The 18,991-nt window shown below is 45.3% G+C and overlaps 1 protein-coding gene across 1 annotated transcript in view; it reads right to left on the bottom strand.

Annotated features, from left to right (window-relative positions):
* Window positions 1–18,991, bottom strand: part of LOXHD1 (lipoxygenase homology PLAT domains 1) — a 157,123-nt gene that overhangs the window by 18,458 nt on the left and 119,674 nt on the right. Inside the window, exons 37-39 of the mRNA XM_074570573.1 lie at window positions 14,997–15,114; window positions 7,829–8,006; window positions 2,097–2,282 (exon numbers count right to left, since the gene is read on the bottom strand). Of these exons, the coding sequence (XP_074426674.1) occupies window positions 2,097–2,282; window positions 7,829–8,006; window positions 14,997–15,114 (482 nt within the window). The remainder of the gene's footprint in view (window positions 1–2,096; window positions 2,283–7,828; window positions 8,007–14,996; window positions 15,115–18,991) is intronic.

Genomic DNA, 18,991 nt, shown 5'->3' with positions numbered 1-18,991 from the left:
CATAAACTCAGTACAACCAGGTGACCACTGGGTAGTCCTGTTGCCATTCCTCCCAGGACTTCAATAGAATCATAGAATCATAGAATCATTTAGGTTGGAAAAGACCCTTGGGGTCATCGAGTTCAACCATCAACTCCACTCTACAAAGTTCTCCCTTACATCATATCCCTTAACACCACATCTAAACGAGTCTTAAACACATCCAGGGATGGTGACTCCACCACCTCCCTGGGCAGCCTATTCCAGTGTCTAACCACTCTTTCTGTGAAGAATTTTTTCCTAATGTCCAGCCTAAACCTACCCTGCTGCAGCTTGAACCCATTCCCTCATGTTCTATCACTAATTACCTGTGAGAAGAGACCAGCATCAACCTCTCTACAATGTCCTTTCAAGTAGTTGTAGAGAGTGATGAGCTGAGGAGGCTCCCCTCAGCCTCCTCTTCCTCAAACTAAACAGTCCCAGCTCCTTCAATCGCTCCTCATCAGATTTATTCTCGGGGCCCTTCACCAGCTTCGTTGCCCTCCTCTGCACTCGCTCCAGCACCTCGAGATCTCTCTCGTATTGAGGTGCCCAGAACTGGACACAATACTCAAGGTGTGGCCTCACCAGTGCTGAGTACAGGGAGACAATCACCTCCCTCCTTCTGCTGGTCACACTATTTCTAATACAAGCCAGGATGGCATTGGCCCTCTTGGCCACCTGGGCACACTGCTGGCTCATGTTCAGCCGCGTGTCAATTAGAACCCCCAGGTCCTTTTCTGCCAGGCAGCTCTCCAGCCACACTTCCCCAAGCCTGTAGCGATGCATGGGGTTGTTGTGGCCCAAGTGCAGGACCCAGCACTTGGCCTCGTTGAAGCTCATACCGTTAGCATTGGCCCATCGATCCAATCTATCCAAGTCTCTCTGTAGAGCCTCCCTCTCCTCATGTAGATCAACACTTCCGCTTAGCTTGGTGTCATCTGCAAACTTGCTGATGATACACTCTATGTCCTTATCAAGGTCATCAATAAAGATGTTAAACAGAAATGGTCCCGACACCGAGCCCTGAGGGACACCGCTTGTGACCAGCTGCCAGCTGGATTTAACTCCATTGACCACCACTCTTTGGGACCGCCCATCCAGCCAGTGCTTGATCCAGCAGATCGTATGCTCCTCCAGGCCATGAGCAGCCAGTATTTCCATGAGAATTCTACGGGGGACAATGTCAAATCCTTTTCAAAAGTCTAGGTAGACAATGTCCACAGCCTTTCCCTCATCCAATAATTGGGTCATCTTGTCATAGAAGGAGATCAGGTTCATCAGGCAGGATCTGCCTTTCATAAACCCATGCTGACCAGGCCTGATCCCTGCTGATCAGGCCTAGTCAGCATGGGTTTATGAAATACTACTGCCCAAACCACCTGGTTTGGTGGGAACCATCAAGCTTCACCTTCAGGCTGCAGCAAGGGCCTGCCGTTAGCAAGCAAGTCATCGTTAATGCAAGGTCCTCTCTTTTAGACGAAGACACAATGGGATGCCAGTGTGAGTGATGCATTTGTTACAAGGTGCTGCACGGTGCCTGAATAACACAAATGACTACGACGGTGGTACCGAGCGCTGCCCGGCTGTTTGTGAAACCAGTCAGGGTGTCCAGCAGCAGAAAACTGTCAGAGTCTCTCTCAGCAGGGCACTGCACGCTCACCGGCTGATGTGGTGATTTAAATAAAGACGGACACAGATCTTTATTTCTATCTTCTGAAGCTCACTGTGTTATGCCAGGCTGCATTACCCCATGTGTCAGTGTCAGGCTGCTAGCATTAAATTGCGAGGAAAGTGCCATACTGTCCTGTGAAAAAGGTACTGCATTAATAGAGTCAGTGTGTTGGGATAACAGGCTGGATGGCTCTGCTTTGGAGGAGCTATCATTATCCGTGCTGCAGCCGTGGCTGTAAGGTCAGGCTGAAGCTGGGGACCCATTAGAGGAGATATTACATTAGCACAGGGGGAAAAAGGTCTCCTGCGTGAAGGGGGTATGTCTAGACAGGCAAGAAGGCTGGCTTTCCCTGAGTGAAAACATTGTCCCAACCTCTCCCACCCCCTCAAGTCACCACCCTGACCTTTGTTGTCGTGCCAGATCCGCACTTTGCAGAGATCTCCGAGGCTCAGCATGTCCGAGAAGCTGAATTCGTCCATCTGGTTCCTCTCAAACTTGTTAGATTTGTTGGACTCCTTCAGAGCCAAGGTCCCGCTGTCCCCGTTCTCCCCAAACAGGATCAAGGACACGTTGGCATCGGTGCCTGCTCCTGGAAGGAGAGAGAAAGGCACATCATCACGAGTTGACACCCAGCCCCAAATTGCATGGAAATGGAAGCAGCAAAGACAGGCTGGAAAAGGCTGTAGTGATGCTCAGGGTTCCCCAGGCACAGCCAAAGCATTTCAGAGAATTTGTTCAGGATCCTGCAAGGAGAATGCCCCATGCTAGCTAACAAGCCACCCTTCCAGCCTGTTCCCCAAATACAGCTGGAACGCTTCGCCCTTGCATTCGAGGTATGGTGACCATGGTGATAGCAGTACTAGCGGGCAGCAGGAGCATCTGCTCCTGATGGACCACTGTGCGTCGCATCGCTTTGAAGAGGGTATCAGTGTTGTGACTCCCATTTTTCTAAGGTGGTTTGGGAAGCAAAGCGACTCACTCAGCAACATCCAGCAATCTATGAAAGAGCGTTAAAGAACATATTTTAATTTTTCTAGCTATAAAGTATTAATACGCGTTGTCCTGGGCTTCCAATTGGGGCCACAGTCCCTTTTCCACACTGTGGTCTTCTCCTGCAGTCCCACAACCTCCTCCAAGCTGTCCTGTGGCACCCAGGACACTTCAGCTGGGGCTTGTCTCGTGCTGCTCTCCCTGTGTTGTATGGCACTGGGATTTGAAAGCCAAATGCAGATCATCCACCAAACCACTACGGCACCTTGTGGCCCACTTTCCCCTCCCACAGGTCTTCCTTCTGTATTCCTGTTTCTCAAAATACTGTCCATGCTGCATTTAATGGAAAAAGCCCTAGTTTCTCATACAACAGTTTGCCCCACCAACTCCCACCTCTTCTCATGTGTATGTTAGGAAAAGAATAATTTCTACGATGATCTTTATTACCTGACACTGAATTTTGCATGTCCATTACCATCCATATTTTGCTGCAGATGCTCTCTATTTTCCTGACTTTTGGAGAGTTCAAGGCCAAACCATCACCTGCAGTGACCTTACAAACATTTTAGCTGAAAGCATTACAACATTTTTACCTGGCACTATTTATAATCTGACCAAAATTATTGCTTTTTATTTTTGATGCCATAATAAAAAAGCAGATTCGTAGAAAGAAATTTGACTCCACCTGGGCAGACATTCATTGCTTTGTCAGAACAAAAGCCCTTAAATTTTGGAAAATGAAAATGAGATCATCAAACTCAAATCTGTCTTACAAAAAACCTCAGCATCTGCTGCCCTCGGTTAGATAGCCCAGCTTTGAAAACTCTAACTGCCTGCCAAGCCGTTTCTTACACAAGAGTACCGTAAATCCACTTTGTGCCACACGGACAGTACTTCCCACAGCTCCATTCACCATAAAACGCAGAGACAAAGTTGCGGGGAATGAAAACTTTTTGAGAAAGCTACCACTTCTCTGGGATAATTATTTAAACACAGTAATTAGGAATAAATCACAACTCTTCTTACAGAAGAAAAAATGTTAAAAGGAAAAAAAAAAGAGGAGAAAAAGAGTCATACAGAGAAAAGGCAAAGCAACATTTGGTGTCCACGTGAAAAAATTGCCTATGTTAAATTGGGGCTAATTTTCAGCAGTTCCCTGGGAAGGACTTAAGCAGGAAGAGAAAGCATCAGGGATTCAGGCAGTTCATCTGGCAGTACCTTTTATGACCCTAAAGCTTGCTGAGGTGAGGAACAAAGCAAACTGAAGTCCATTTCCTTACAAGGAGCAGGCTCGCAATTAATGCAAGGTCTCAAAAAAGCACAGAACCAACTGCTTCTTAGCAAAACCTTCCCTGCAGGAAGAAGCTTATGAGGGCCTCATGCCGTGACATTTCCCTCACAAGCAATTAGCAGGACATGGGAAAGAAAAGAATAGAAATTGCCAAATCAATGTACATTTCACCTATTTGGGTCTCTGATTTTTTTGTTGTTGTTGTTGTTAATTCCAGGAAACTGTCAGGCACGTTTAGGAACTGTAACAAATTTGACAAACGAAGAGATGAAGGTACTATGGTTGCACAAGTCTTAACTGGCAATGAGTGCAATAGCTCACGGGTCGATACTGGGGTCTGCAGCACTGAACTTCATCACCAACACGCTGAACAACGACAGAGTGCATCCTCAGCAGATTTCCCGATAACATCAAATTTGGGGGAGTAACTGACATGCTGAATGGCAGAATTCCAACCCAGATGGACCTTGAGAAACTTGAGGACCGGGCAAGCAGAAATCCCATGAAGTTCAGTAAGGAGAAATGCAAAGTTCTGCGTCTGGGGTGGAACAACTCCCTGCTGGGGAGTTGACAAAGACCCAGAGGTCGTAGCAGTAACATTCACATTCAGGTTGAATCTGAGCTAACAGCAAGTTCTGTGTTCAACACAAATCACGTATTTGGCTACATCAGGAGGAGCGTGGCCAGCAGCTGAAGGGAGGCTCTTATTCCCTGTACTCAGCACTGAGAAGCTCATACTTTGATCATGTTGCCAGTTTGAGTCCCTGGGTCATGTCAAGACGCTGAGGAGGGTTCAGGAGATGGTTGCCAAGATGGACAGGAGCTGGGGCATGTAACTGTGAGGAGATGCCAAGGGAGATGAGCTGGGGCAGGTGAAGAAGGGTCCCTTGACCACATGGAGGGACAGTGATAGCAATGACAGGGTGATGCACTGTGGAGATGTTAGACCATACCCCAATGACCCACAGGCACAAATTTCTGGTGAGGTTCAGGTTGGGCATCAGGAAAAAAATATTTCTTAGGAATATGGTACAGGTCTGGATCAGGTGCCTGGGGAGATGGTGGCATCACCATCCCTGGAGGTGTCCAGGACTCGGCTGGGCAGAGTCTTGGCTGGCAACAGTCCTTTGGGCAGGAAGATGGATGAAATAACCTCCAGAGGTCCCTTCCAACAAAAGTGTCTATGACTTTATGATCCTTATTGAGCAGCTGCATCATTTTTAAACAAGCTGTAGGCTTGAGTCACAGCCTTCTGAGGCCAAAGAATGTCCTTCTTTTGACTTAACAGAGACTTGGATAAAGCACTAGGAACTGACATCAACTGTCCTAAATTATGTAATTTGTAGGCTGTAGCTGAGCTGACAACATATTAATTAATCTTATAACAGCAGAGATAAAAACCTCCTGCTTCGTTAATGCTTGAAAAATGAGAAAGCAGTATTTATTATTTCCCCATCTTTCTTGCATTAGCATGTATATGATGCCTGCATACAGAATAAAGAAAGTCTGTGTAAGTCAAAATTAATGGCGAGGACATTTTTGTACAACAGAAAGAGTCAGCAGGTGGTCTGTCTCTATTGCAGGTGTGTCTGTGGGTCATACCTTGAAGAAAATGGGATTGTGAGTTATTTCTCTTATAAGATCGAAAGTAAATCAAGATTTTGGTTTTAACCAAAGATTACCCATCTGACTTGGCATGTGTCTGCCATAACGACCTCTTCTTCCCTTATCTGTGTGCACTCTGAGACCTGCCATCTGACATATTTTTGGTGGCCTCTGGATTTGACCTTTGAAAGAGAAAAGATTTGAGCTTTGCAAGAGAGGAGTCCTTCCCTCATGCAGCCTCTGTATGTTACATGATCATTCAAGTTGAATGACTTCTGGAAAGCCAAACTGTAACTCAAAGGTTTCTTTGATGAACAAGTGAAACAGGACTGTTGTTAAATATATGTGTATGGTGGGGAGGAAATGACTGATGCTTTCTAGTCTGCTGCAGGACATTTTTGGGATTCATTTTCCCTAACTTTAGCCATCTAAGCTAAGTTAATTGTGCTAGCTCTGTCTGAATCTGATGAAGACAGAGTGACAGAGACCCTCCAGAGGATCACCCAGACCACCGATTGACTCCTCTCCCAGATGAATTGACCAGGGAGAGTCTAGACTAGACTAGAAGGAGTTAATACCACAAGTATAATTTTTTTGAGCGTGACAAGTAGGTGAGATGAATCCTACCCTACATTTTCTTTTTGTTTGTTTCAATGCCTCTGGTGCACTGGAAAGTTGAAAGCTATTGCAGAGAAAAACTTTATACCTAGAAACAAACACATCTGATCCTATTCACTGTGGAGCATTGTTGTCCCGAGACAATGTCAGGGTGGCAGGAGATGATATAACATGTTTAAACTTACCGTCAAGGATAAAATGTCTCTTTTCGTGAATTGGTCCAACCAGGAGTAATCGTGGAATACATAATGATCAAAGAGGGGAGATGGTTCATGACTTGTACCCTCTTTAGATAAGCTGGATAAAGTTCAGCATTATGTCAGTGTGCTGTGTGATCTAATTATCAACAGACTCTCTGAAACTTCTCCGTAATCGGCTCTTTCCTACTGGTTGTCGCTGCTCATAATGAAATAAAATGTTTCGTCATTAATACTCGTCATCCTTCATTCAATGGGAAGGGCAGATCTGTCCGCTGTTGCTGTCATCTTCTATTCTCCTCTCGTTTCTATTTCCATTGCTTTTGTAAGTTAGGGCTGGATTTCACAAAAAGGTCACAGAAAGATCTACCCCATTATACCAGATGGATTGCCAGATATATAAACAAATCTTCCTCTTCCTTTTTTTTTTTTTTTTTTTTTTTTGTATTTCACTACATGTTTTTCAGATGAGCAGCAGGCAGAGCAGATAGATAAAAAATGGCGAGGTGGCACGAAGACACTCTGCCAGGGGAATTTTGATATTCTCGGATCAAACCTCACAAGCTGCATAAATTATCACTGGCGAATCCAGAAAAAAAAAAAAGAAAAAAGAAAAAAGAAGAAAGAAAAAAGAAAAATGAAAAAAAGAAAAAAGAAAGAGAGGAGGAGAGGTAGGGATCAGGAGGTGATTATGTGCATTGGTGTGGCAGAATCCCCTTTGAGGGTCAACCTTTCAAACAAGGTGTCTGCAAGATAATGTCTAACTTGCCCCATTTTGGCACCAGGCAGCCTGTATGCAGTTGCAGCTTTCATTCAGCAGCCTGACAGAAGTTCTCATGAAAAGAGGCAGCGATCCCAGGAAATGACATAGAAATCCCATTTCTTGGCTCTTGAAGCTCTGCAGCTTTCTTTATACTCTGTTCCACCTCTTCTATCTGGTGTGCATTTAGGGATGGTTTTTCATGGCCTGAGATAAATGGTCTCAAACTGCTTTGAAAAGGAGGGTGAAGTATTGCTCCTCTCTTGGGCCAAAGTAGATAGTGCTGACTGAAAACCTGGAGTCCACCTGCTTGGACCGTAGCCTTTTTTTCCACCCTGTGTGGATGAACCTGACCTGACCAAAAAGAAAAAGGGGGCTCCTGACCATTGCAACATGGTCTAGCAATAACTTCTGTTAAGGTGTCTTCAGAGGGAGCAACAAGCAGGCAAATCTAGGCTTTGTGTCTAAGTACTTTATGGCCAGTGCTCAGATGAGGATAAATCCCACAGCATAACAGGCATGATGAACAGCCAGCCAAACTGAAGGTCTTCCAGCATAGTAGGGATAAATTATTCTTTTTAAAATGTAATTTCAAATTAAGCAGGAGATATTTTCCATTGTTAAAAATCAAACTTCATACTAGAAAAGTCATAAAATATCCACCATGCACTTGCCTCCAACATCACTGGTTTTAACCTGAAGAGTGTATGTTGTGTCCTCCATCATCTGCTCATCATTTATCACAGCTGGCATCTCACACACAAGACTTCCCTTGGCATTTTTCAGCTTTGACAGCCATTCACCATAGGTAAATGTGGCCACTTCTTGATTAGTCAGGTTCTTCAGGATGATCTGTGAAGAGCCAAAATAAGGGAAAAAAACTTCAGCTAAACTTGAACTACCATTTGAACGAGGGCAAAGATCAAACCTATAAAGCGCAGAGTGTGGTAGGACGTGGGTAGAGCTTGGTCATAGCTTCAAAACCTGTACTGAGTCTTTCTGGGCTAAACAGAGCTCTCTGATACGGACAATATTTGCTGTGGTGACTTATCCTGAGAAATGGTCTTCATAATACTGGGCCTTTTCACTCATAGGGCAAAGCATAAGAGGAAACTTGCTCCTCTCACACAAGTTATGGATAAAGCTCATCTCTAAGAGAGTCAGACCTTTCCTGGAAGACAGTATGGAATTAAGTCTAAAGAGAGTTATTGAAAACCACACTACTTCTCCTTGAAGTACACAGTATCGTTCTTTTGCCTGCCTCCTGTGTGCAAACTCACAGCTATCATTGTAGAGATAGGCAAACCAACCCCAAACAAGTTAAAGCAACGCACAAGATAAAATTAGGCCAGCAAAACTTAATTCTTCACACTCTTCTCTGTCTGGGAAAAGGTGACAGAACAAACAGTATGCAACAGATATTAGTCACACTGTCTAATGTGTCACGGGAAGGAGCTCAGATGCTGTGGTGATAAGAACAGAATAGGAACCTATTTAGAACAAGCCAGTGAGTTCCTCCAACAAACACCTAATAAAACACCCATCCTTATATGTCCTGTTGAATGTGGGCTCTGTGGAGCATCAGCCTACTGGGAGAAAGGCATTACACTTGCCTACAGCAAAAACCTAGCAGTAAGTTCTCACTAAGCTGGGGAAGTTGGAGGGAAGGGAGGAGACAGGGCTGCAAATTACCATTTCTGTTACCATCTAACAGAAATGGAGACCGTACCTGAGTGAAGGAAGCGGTGCATCAAGAAACAGTGCCTTGCAAGGTACCTCTCTGCAAAGGCTATGGAAACACGCGCCCAGAGGCATCAGAGGAGTGTGACATGGTGTTAGGAAGAAATGAATCATGGACTCCTGGGAAATGTTAAGTTAAAAGGGACACCTGGAGGTGTCTAGTCCCACCTCCTGCTCCAAGCAGGGCTAACTGCAAGGCCATGTCCAATTGAATTTTGAAAATCCTCAAGGGTGGACATTCCCCCGGCACTGTGGGCCTCTATCCTAGTGCTGCATCACTCTCATTGGGAAGATTTTTTTCCTTATATTCGATGAGGACTTCCCTTGTTGCAACTTGTGTCCATTGCCTCATACCCTTTCACTGTTCATTTCTGAGAAGACTGTATCGATGGTCTCCGTAACCTCCCTTTAAGCAGTAGAAGACTGCAATTAGATTCCCCCTTAGCCTTTTCTTCTCAAGGCTTAAAAACTCCATTTACTTTAGCCTTTCCTAGTATGCCATTTGCTTCAGCCCCTTGACTATCTTAGTGACCTTCTGCTGCACTCTCGTATATCAGCCTCAGAAACTTATAAAACTTATCTTGAGATAAAATGCGCTCAAATCCTGTCCTCAAACTGCATGTGTCCCAGTCCATGCACTTCTGTTGACCCCAACCAAGCTTTGCTGGAGCCTTTAGCAGTTCAAAAGAAGAACATTGCTCCAGGTTATAAAAAATGATTTTAAAGAGGGCAGCAGCTACACCGAAGCTGAAGCAGGAGCTGCGCTATTCATGCATTGTACTGTTCCTTGGGTAGGACGCTCATCTGGGGTTTTCTCTCTGCCTGATGCTAAACAGGGATCTGTAACACAGCACCTTCATCCCAGAGGTACAGGACATTTTGGGCTGTTGAAGCTGTCCCACTTTTCTAAAAAGCTGCTTATTCACAGACGGTGACACTATTACTTTGTGGTCAGAAAACTGCTCTGTGAGTCAAGAGATGTTGAATCAAATCCTTGCTTTGAACCGAGCAGAAATCAGGTCTCCACCACCCCAGCTGGTGCCCTCTGTGCTGGGGCACAGACCAGAGGGAAGTCTCCTCGCTCAAGGATACGTGAACAATGTCTACGTCCTCGTAGGAGTCCAACCTAGAAACTTTGGCTAAAAATTGCCAATTTGAATTGTGAATCATCTCAGGTCGACTGAAAATGCCCTTTTTTTTTTTCTTTCCCTTTGGTGCATAAACTCTTTGCTGGAAAAGGTTCAGCCAGCTCTACCTCTTGCCCTGCTCGGGGATGACAGCGACACTGTTAGCAGCAAAAAGGCCTGAGCAAAGCTTGCAGGGAAATGTCAGGAAAGCAGCGGGGGGTAGGAGCAGATTAGAGTTGCCAGCTGGAGTGCACTCGCAGACAGAGAGATCAGACCTCTCACAAATAGCCAGCCCTTGCCCAACGCTCCAGATGCTGTCTGGGAAAAACTGTCTGGCTACTAAAACCACCGGAGCAAAATGCCCTCTCTTTCCATCCCCAGCCCCTCACCCAGGATGGGTGATTTCACCCGCATATGGCTTCGTGTAAGCAGTTTACACAGGCAGAGTGAGCAGCCTCGGCCATCTCGTTCTGGGGTGGTGCTCCAGAGAGGAGCAGACAGGAGCAAGACATTCCTTTTAGGAGCTTTGTTTGCTCGGGGGAGATCGCAGCAAGGGAGCAGGGAACCTGTGGCAAACACAAGTTGGGGACGTTGCCTACCTTACCTAGCCTGAAACGCTGGGCATCCAGCCCCAGCACATCGTGTTGGCCCTCCCACGGTCAGTGCTCAGAGCTGGCTACCACCAGGCAAGCGACGCATCCCACCCAAGCTGGGGGCCATTCAAGGCATCGCTCCCTCCCTCAGATCTATCTCTCTGCTGACTACAGAGGAGGCCCAAAGAGTTTGGTAGAAGAGGTGAAAGCCGAACGCATCTTTTTTTGCTGACTAAAATAGCACAAAATGAATCCCATCCTACAAGGAGATGTTTGTGGGTGTTGCGCACACACAGGATGATGCACGATTTTGATTTGGATCATGAGGGTCAAGAAAGTCACCTCAGGGAGCTGAGTTGAGGATATTTTTATTTTCTCTCTGTTCCCCTCAGGAAAATTATCTACTGCTTGTCAATGAGACTGCTGCTTTACATTGCTTCTAAACTATCTTTTAGGATACCTAGAACTTGCTGTGGACGTCCTGTGCACTTTTAAGCTCAAACATTATCACTAATTACACATAGATTTTAACTGGGCTGTAGAACACATGTAGAAATGAAAAGGAAGCGGGAGTGGTACCTATGAATAAAATGTTGGTAATTTGCTTTTTAGCTGAGCAAACATCGTAGCTGACAGGAACTTCAAACCAGCAACTTGAAATTAATTGTGTGCTGTACGCGGTAACAGAAAGGTTTGACACGTCCGATCATTTGATTTACCTCAACCCAGCCTTCTCCCAGCTGCAGTGTAAAACACACTCTGCAGGGGCTCACACCCCACTAACACGAAAATACATAGGTCCTGGATTGTGTCTTTAAAGACTCAACCGCAGGTTTTTATAACTCTGTTGCATGTCATTAGTCTTAAAACCAGGGTCCTCTGATTGTAAAACAAAAAGACTTTTCCCCATTGTAAAGAACAACAGTCAGCTTCAGCTATAATGAATTGTCTCAAATTCTCTTAATCTCCTTTATATAAAGAAAAAAGAAGCGAATAAAGACCAAGTCCCACATTTGGGATTACTTGTGACGTTTGAATGCAATGCAATTAGTGCTTCATTAAGAGAGCTTCTTATCTGCCTGGCTTTGACAGCACAAAGTAACATTAAAATTCTGAGGGAAGCAACTCTGCAGAATTCAACAGCTTTACCATTCCTGTTATTTCACTCAGAGAGCCCTCATCCCTTCTTATTTCCAGCTTTTCAACTTTGTATCTGAGACACTGGGCAGTGGGTGAAATCATTGTGTGGACTGAGGAACTGGCCATCCCAGGAGGAGGTTTCCAAAGCAGGCATTTAGATAAGTTTCCTAATTAGAAGTCACAATTTTTTTACACTGAGGGTGGTGAGACCTGAGCCCAGGTTGCCCAGAGAGGTGGGAGATGCCCCTTCCCTGGAGACATTCCAGGTCAGGCTGGATGGGGCTCTGAGCAACCTGATCTAGTTGAAGATGTCCCTGCTCATTGGGTTGGACTAGGTGGCCTTCAAAGGTCCCTTCCAACCCAAGCTATTCTATGATTCGATTTTTCAATTTTTCAGAAACACAGAGCAGTGTTGTGGTAGCTCGACGTGGAAGAACACGAGATTCAGCATCAGGTCAGCGGAAAATATCCAAACTCTGTGCCTCTCCCAGCAGCCGTGAGATCAGCGAGAGTTGCTCAGCTTTAGAGAGCTTTTGGTATGTCTTTCTGTGCACTGCAATAATCAATAATATTCATTCTGGCTCATCACATCACTAATCAAATTTCATCCCCTCTAGAGGCTTAAGTATCAGGGTTTAAAACTTATTGCCACTTTCAGTGCAGTTTGAATCTTTGGCTCCAAGTCCATTACTTCACCGAGATTCTGAATGAAATTTCAATGTATTTTATCTAGTCAGAAAAAAAAAAAAAAAAGACTACTTCCCTCCTTGTAAATTGAATCTGCTGGCTGTGTACAACATCATTGATAATTCATGCATTTTAATTGGTATTTATGCGCTTCTATTTCTGGTAAACTAAAAGCAGTATAAATTATGACCAGCAACGTTTTACAAAAAGACCAAAAGAGAATTAAAAAGATCATTTATTGTTATTTTAATAGAACAAGAAAACTGAGAATATCCTGTAGATAAATGGAGCAACAAATGGTTAATTACGGGGTTGATGGCTTAATCTAGCTTCTCATTTCACTGTGCTAGTTAGCACTAACTGTGAACCATCTGTCTGAGAGTTTAGCACTACCCCCACAAGTATTTCATTATGCAGTTTTAATATGCACTTTTGACAGAAATGGAAATGGGCTCAGATCAGTTTTCATGTCACACCAGGCTACATAAGTTTTCAAGGCTGGAATACAAATCAGAGAACGCAAATCCTTCCTCCCCTCTTCCGGAGCACTCCTGTCCTCCCTCTCTGCCTGGGAATGCAAATGCTATGTTTACCTTTGCAGGGAAGGTGGGAAAGAAAAGTAATAAATAAAGTTCTCTGCGTATCACTGGAGCTAGAAAATCCTCCATGCTCTGTTTCCCTAAGAAAAATAGAAACTATGGGTACATTATCCAAAAGCTTCTAAAATCCTGCTCTCAGAGTTGTGTTCATAGTCTGCCTGTTGCTTCTGTAGAACCACAAAAGGGCTATGAGCTCATCAGATGGGTCCACATGAGAGTCCTTTTTGTCTCCTTCTCTGGGAAGGCCTTGCTTTGGGTGGGACAGTCCACCAGGCTGGACTGGACAGAGCTGGCAACAGGAGCATGGGAAGGTGCTACCTGCCAATAAAGATGTCACTGTCCCTTGCCTTAAACCTATTGCTAATTCACGACTGCAAGATCTGGAACGTCTCTGGATGAATAAGCTTTATTTGATTTCATTTTATATGAATGTGATTTATAAAAGTCGTAAAAAGTATCGGGGAACTGGCAAAGGGAGTTTGACCAAGATAACTGAATCAAATCAGAGAACAGATTGAGTTATTCCTTAGGCACAGAGGGAAAAATTGTGTGTCTGTGGCATATATTCAGAAGATATATGCTGGAGGTCTAATGCTTTGGAAAGCTGCACAAAAGTTGCTGAGAAAAAACAGAAGTGACAATGCTCAAGCACAAAAAGATATTGCACCAGAGAAACACTTTTTAGACCATGCTAATGAAGGTGAAGAGCAGATCATCACTTCACTGGAAACCGGTGTCCACCTTGGACAAGTGTTTAGAAACACATTATTTATGGCAAAAAGAAGGACAGCTTCAGACTAGTCAAAAAGGATAAAGGACGCAATAAAAAAATCCTACACTGTTCTTTTTGACTGTGGGTTAAGCTACTGGGTCTTAACCTATTCTCATAAAAATGTCAAGATACAGAAATCCAGCAGGATATCTACTCCAGAAAAAGCATGCTAAATAAACATGGCAGAGATGTGTTCCTCCTTTAATGACATCTGCTGGTGTGGAATCAGCACATCACTCCACCTCTATCTTAGAAATAAAAATATAGGGACCCGCAACAGGCAAACTACATTTTACTGCCCAAATATAAGTGACGTTTACATGGGGCTGGTGGTTTGGTAGAAATAATAAAGACAAGCACTGTGCTTTTTCTGAGAGAGGACGTCAGGGAAAAATACAATCAACAGAAACGGTAGGAGTCATTCTGCATACTCTATTCAAAATGGAAGAAGAAAACACCACTTTACTTGTAGGAAGAAGAAAAGAAAGAAATCTGGCTGCGTGCTAGAGGGAGAAGGGAAGGGGGGAAGATGTGATGCTTCACCTGAAAGGATGGATTATTTGGAAATGTCCCACCCAGCCCAGGCCCACGCTAGCTGTCCCTGCCTGGCAGAGGAGGGGGGGTCCACTCTCCCATAGGGTCAGAGCATGGCAGGGGTCTGAAGGAGCTGAGGCTGCATCCTGGGGACCAGAAAATACTGCAGGTGTCCTGGGTGGCAAGCCAAGGCTCTTTTGCTGGGAGGTAGAGTGAGATCCAACAGTAAAGCTTTACAGCACAGCTTTTGCCCTTGGAAAGAGGCAAGAAATGAATAAAAGCGAGTCATACAATCATAGAATAGAACCATAGAGTGATTTGGGTTGGAAGGGATCTTTAAAGGCTGTCTGCCACGAGCAGGGACATCTTCAACTAGATCAGGTTGCTCAGAGCCCCGTCCAACCTGACCTGGAATGTTTCCAGGGATGGGGCATCTCCCACCTCTCTGGGCAACCTGAGCCAGTGTCTCATCATCCTCAGTGTAAAAAATGTCTTCCTTATATCTATTCTAAACCTACCCTTTTGTAGTTCAAAGCCATTCCCCCTTGTCCTATCACAACAGGCCCAGCGAGCTGCCTTCCTCCTCTTCCTCAAGGGCTGAGAGGCTTCAACACAAGCAGGTTGCAGAGAGACATGCAATGTGAAGTTACCCTTTCCAGGAACCAGTGCGGGCGAGACCCCTTCCCGTCCGTCCGGATCCTCATCTTCCTGAGGGGTGCGATATCGGCGATCTCCATAATGAAACTGTCCTCCTGGCCTCGCTCAAACCTGCAGCGATTGAAAGATTGAGGAGGTTTCCTGCGGCTTTACAACATCGTCGTGTCTCGATCCTCTGTCCACGCTGCAACTCGCACCTTGCCAACAGCCTCAGATTAAAAGTTTATGAGCGCACGTTATTGGACTTGAGCTTTTCTCTCCTGCAATCACTAGCTACTGTGTTTTTGGCAAGACACCTCACTGCAGGTTTGACAGGGATTCCTCCTCCCCTGGAAAATCAAGCCCATACGAGGCCCCTGGAGTTGTTCCAGGCAGCCTGTAGCATCCATTATCACTCTGTTTGTGACCAGAACAATAGAGGCTCACAGTCAGGTTTCTGCACATCGCCTTCCTCCTGGCATCTGCCCACATGCCTGCCCTTAGCCCATCCCAACTAAAAGCCAAAGCAATTTCGCTTAATCTTCTTTCGCTAAGACGCAGCACGTAACTTTGCATTTGCTGCGGTGGCAGACAGTTGCTGCAGCTCAGCTACATACGGCAACCTGACTGCAAGTCGGAGCCCAACGCCTGAGTTTAGTAAGTGCAGGCAAATTGTCTTAGAAAGGGCCTAAAACTGACTGTCCCGCACTCCCCTCCTGAATTTGGGGAATTTGGATTTGCAAATTAGCTCCATTATTCGTAAGAAGCAGGATAGGTTTGTGTAACGTCACATGAAAGATCTCACCCTATGCTTGGTTATTGTATATAGGCACAAGGATATGTTGGAACTGCTCATCCATAGCAATCAGCAGAAAGCAGGAAAAAGGGAAAAACTAACATATGCTTATCATAGAATCATAGAATGGTTTAGGTTGGAAGGGACCTTAAAGACCACCTATTTCCAACCCCATACCCTGGGCAGGGACACCTCCCACAAGACTTGGCTGCTCAAAGCCTCGTCCAACCTGACCTTGAAGAAGACATTACACCGGCTAGGACCGGAGCTACCTTGCCTCCTTCTCAGCATCAATGGTGCTAGGAAGAAAGCCTTGCTTCAGTGCTTCCTCAGGCTCAATGTTACTCTGTTTAGAGCAAGCATATCTTCTAGATTCATCCCCAAAATACTCTGGCAGACCTGCTGTGGGCTTGGAGATGGAAAGCCAACCCTTGCAGCCAAATCCAGGGGGTCTACAAAGCACCACCGTGACCATTCTGCTGCTGAGGTTCCTCCTTCGTGCAAACTTCTTTGTGTGAGTTACCTGAGTCTGCTGAGAGGTTTGGAGAGAGCTCTGCAAACTGCAGGCACTACCATAATATAGACAATCCATAATGATGATATCGCGTTCCTGGCAATGTACTACTTAGCCTCCTACAGCTGTGCAGTGCCAGGATCTGGAGAAAAAAAAACCCCACCATTTCTTTACCAACCTCTGCTCAGATTACACCCCGCAGCATGAATGTGATTATCCTCACACCATTATCTGAGCCCGCATAGCTGCAGATGTTAGCAATAGGGATTGGCTCGAGCCTCTCAGTTTTCATCCAGGCATTGCTTTCCCTGCACTCCCAGAGGCATTTGGATGGGGCGTTTTGGTCTCAGTCCATTTCTAGTTATTAAGGGTTATGTTTGCTCTTTGAAAAACTCCCCTCTCTTGTTATTTGTCTTTCTGTGGTACCGGATACCAAGACAGCCTGTCTCGCTGTGAGAAAGAGAATGTGCTTTTGTGCCTGGGCTGGATTGATTTCCACTTCTATTTAAGAAAAAGGTGTGACCCTTCCAGCTTGAATTATCCCATGATCCTCTGATCAGTTTTCATTACAATCACTATTACTTACAAAGCTTCATAGAAATCTCTCACTCTGCTCCTTTCCAGACTGAGCAGCTCTAAGCTAAACACTCAGTCAGCAAAATAAACCATTATTTATCTTCAGTAAAAGCCCTGTTTACAGTTTGTAAGGCTGATACTCACCTGCTACTTCCGAGAATTCGTTGTACTAGAAGGAAACAATTGCTAAAGTGACAAGCTGGGTGACCCAAGAGCTCTTTTCTATTCTTAATTTATGTGAACATGAACATAAGTCTGAAAAAAATTGAGAAGGGAAGAAGTACCCAGACAAGCTGACTGCTGCTATTCCTTTTCCAGGACACTGAAGCATTTATCTAAGGGATTTCATTAAGCTTTCCTACCCATGCCTGCACTTAGAAATATTTCTATTGCCCAGAGGTCTTGGCAATAACAGTAATGTAGCTAAAATTGCCTTAAATCTGCAGCAGGTTAGACAGACGGTTCTTCGTAATGCACTAAGATGCTGTGAGTGAATTGGCGCTGGATGGCCCCAATAAAGACGAAGCGCTTTTTACCATTTGGTTGCAGTGGCTCTCACCCATCCCTCGCTGTTGGCCCAAAGGCTGGCGAGATTTCCGTGCGAAACAAGAGCCTGGGGCAGCCCCTGCTGTTAGGAGCTGGATGAAGGCTGGTGGGAGTGGCGTGGAAACAGGCAACGTGTGTACGTGGGGACGTGCCTGTCCTCTGCAGAGGGTGCTAACGACAGGACGAGAGCTCTGTACAGTTGGAGGTCTGACACAGAGCGTCTCCAGCTAGCAGAGATGTGCCAGTACATCCCCAAAGAATAGCACAGCATCCTGGCGATATTAAAATATTAATAGCTGTTTATTACGTGTCCTTCTTCTTTATACAGCCCCAATGAGTTTTCATCACCTTTTGCAGATCTTCTAAAGGCCGAAGACAGCCCAAGCAACTAATAACATACAATGTGGCCTTCCTTTATTGTGTTTCCATATCCTTGTAGCAGAGGTTATCCATCCCACCCATACAGACAAATGTGATGGTTTTTTATAGGCCACATAGTTCAGGGATGTCACTTGCCTGGCCAGCTGGAGCGAAACTGCAGTCCCTCTCACGAGGGGTTGGAGATGTCTTGGTCCCCTTTAGAGATTTTTTGTTGATGTACCCTAGTGTGAATTTTGCTTTAATTTTAAATACAAACAGTCGTGGTCCATTTTCCCACCTACTAGAATTAACTGTTGGGCTTAAAACAGTGGTAGACAGATCATTTCAGGATTGCCTGGGGTCTTGGAAGGAGGATGTCACGGATAGCCAGACACGGTGGCAACCCAGGTGCATTGCCCTGCACATTGGATGTCTCTCTGATGTGGAGCAGGGCCAAGAGCTACTTCTTTCTGCATGAGTCAGGGGTGTTTCTCATGGAGAGTTTAGTCAGCAGCACCTCTGCTAACATTTCTTTTTTTCAGAGCAAACAAGGCTCGTGCTTGTTACTAACTAAACACATGAAGGTTTCAAGCTTAGCTGAACACGCTTGCCCAGACATCCGCTCTGCTATGACAGCTGCAAGTAAAACATCCCCTGAGCAAACGCCTCTACCCAGGGAGCCTTATCTTCAATTATCCAGCCCACACGTGATATACAAAGCCGCAGCGGAGGAACTGCATCGCCAGGAGGCTGGGGGAAGAGCCCAGCATCACCTCAGCAAGCTGAGGTGGAACCACATGGCCAAGTGCTCCAGCCCTCCTGACACTCCATAGATGCTTTGCTGAATAAGATCAGAAGTAGTCAATTATTTACATTTAAACCTGATGAAGCCCATCTCTAAAAGCTGGTTACTGCCATGTTCATTCTCGCCAAAGCTTTCAGTACCAAGGGAGGTGCTAGAAAGGAACAGGAAAGCTTGAGGAAACGGATCAGTGGTGTGTGGGTTTTTTTGGTTTACAGAAGTGCTGGCGTCAGACTAGGATTACAGTGTTTTCAGCTGTCCCTGCTGAAGAAAACATGAGATTTCACCTTTTTAGTAAAACCAGAGCATGCAGGGCAGCACTCCCCACATCTCTCTGCATGGTAAGGCCACATCACAGAATCACAGAATCTTCGTGGTTGGAAAGGACCCTTAAGATCATCGAGTCCAACCAAAC

The sequence above is a fragment of the Larus michahellis genome, chromosome Z (genome assembly GCF_964199755.1).
Source record: "Larus michahellis chromosome Z, bLarMic1.1, whole genome shotgun sequence".
Taxonomy (NCBI): domain Eukaryota; kingdom Metazoa; phylum Chordata; class Aves; order Charadriiformes; family Laridae; genus Larus; species Larus michahellis.
This window is presented reverse-complemented; position numbering and strand designations above follow the sequence as displayed.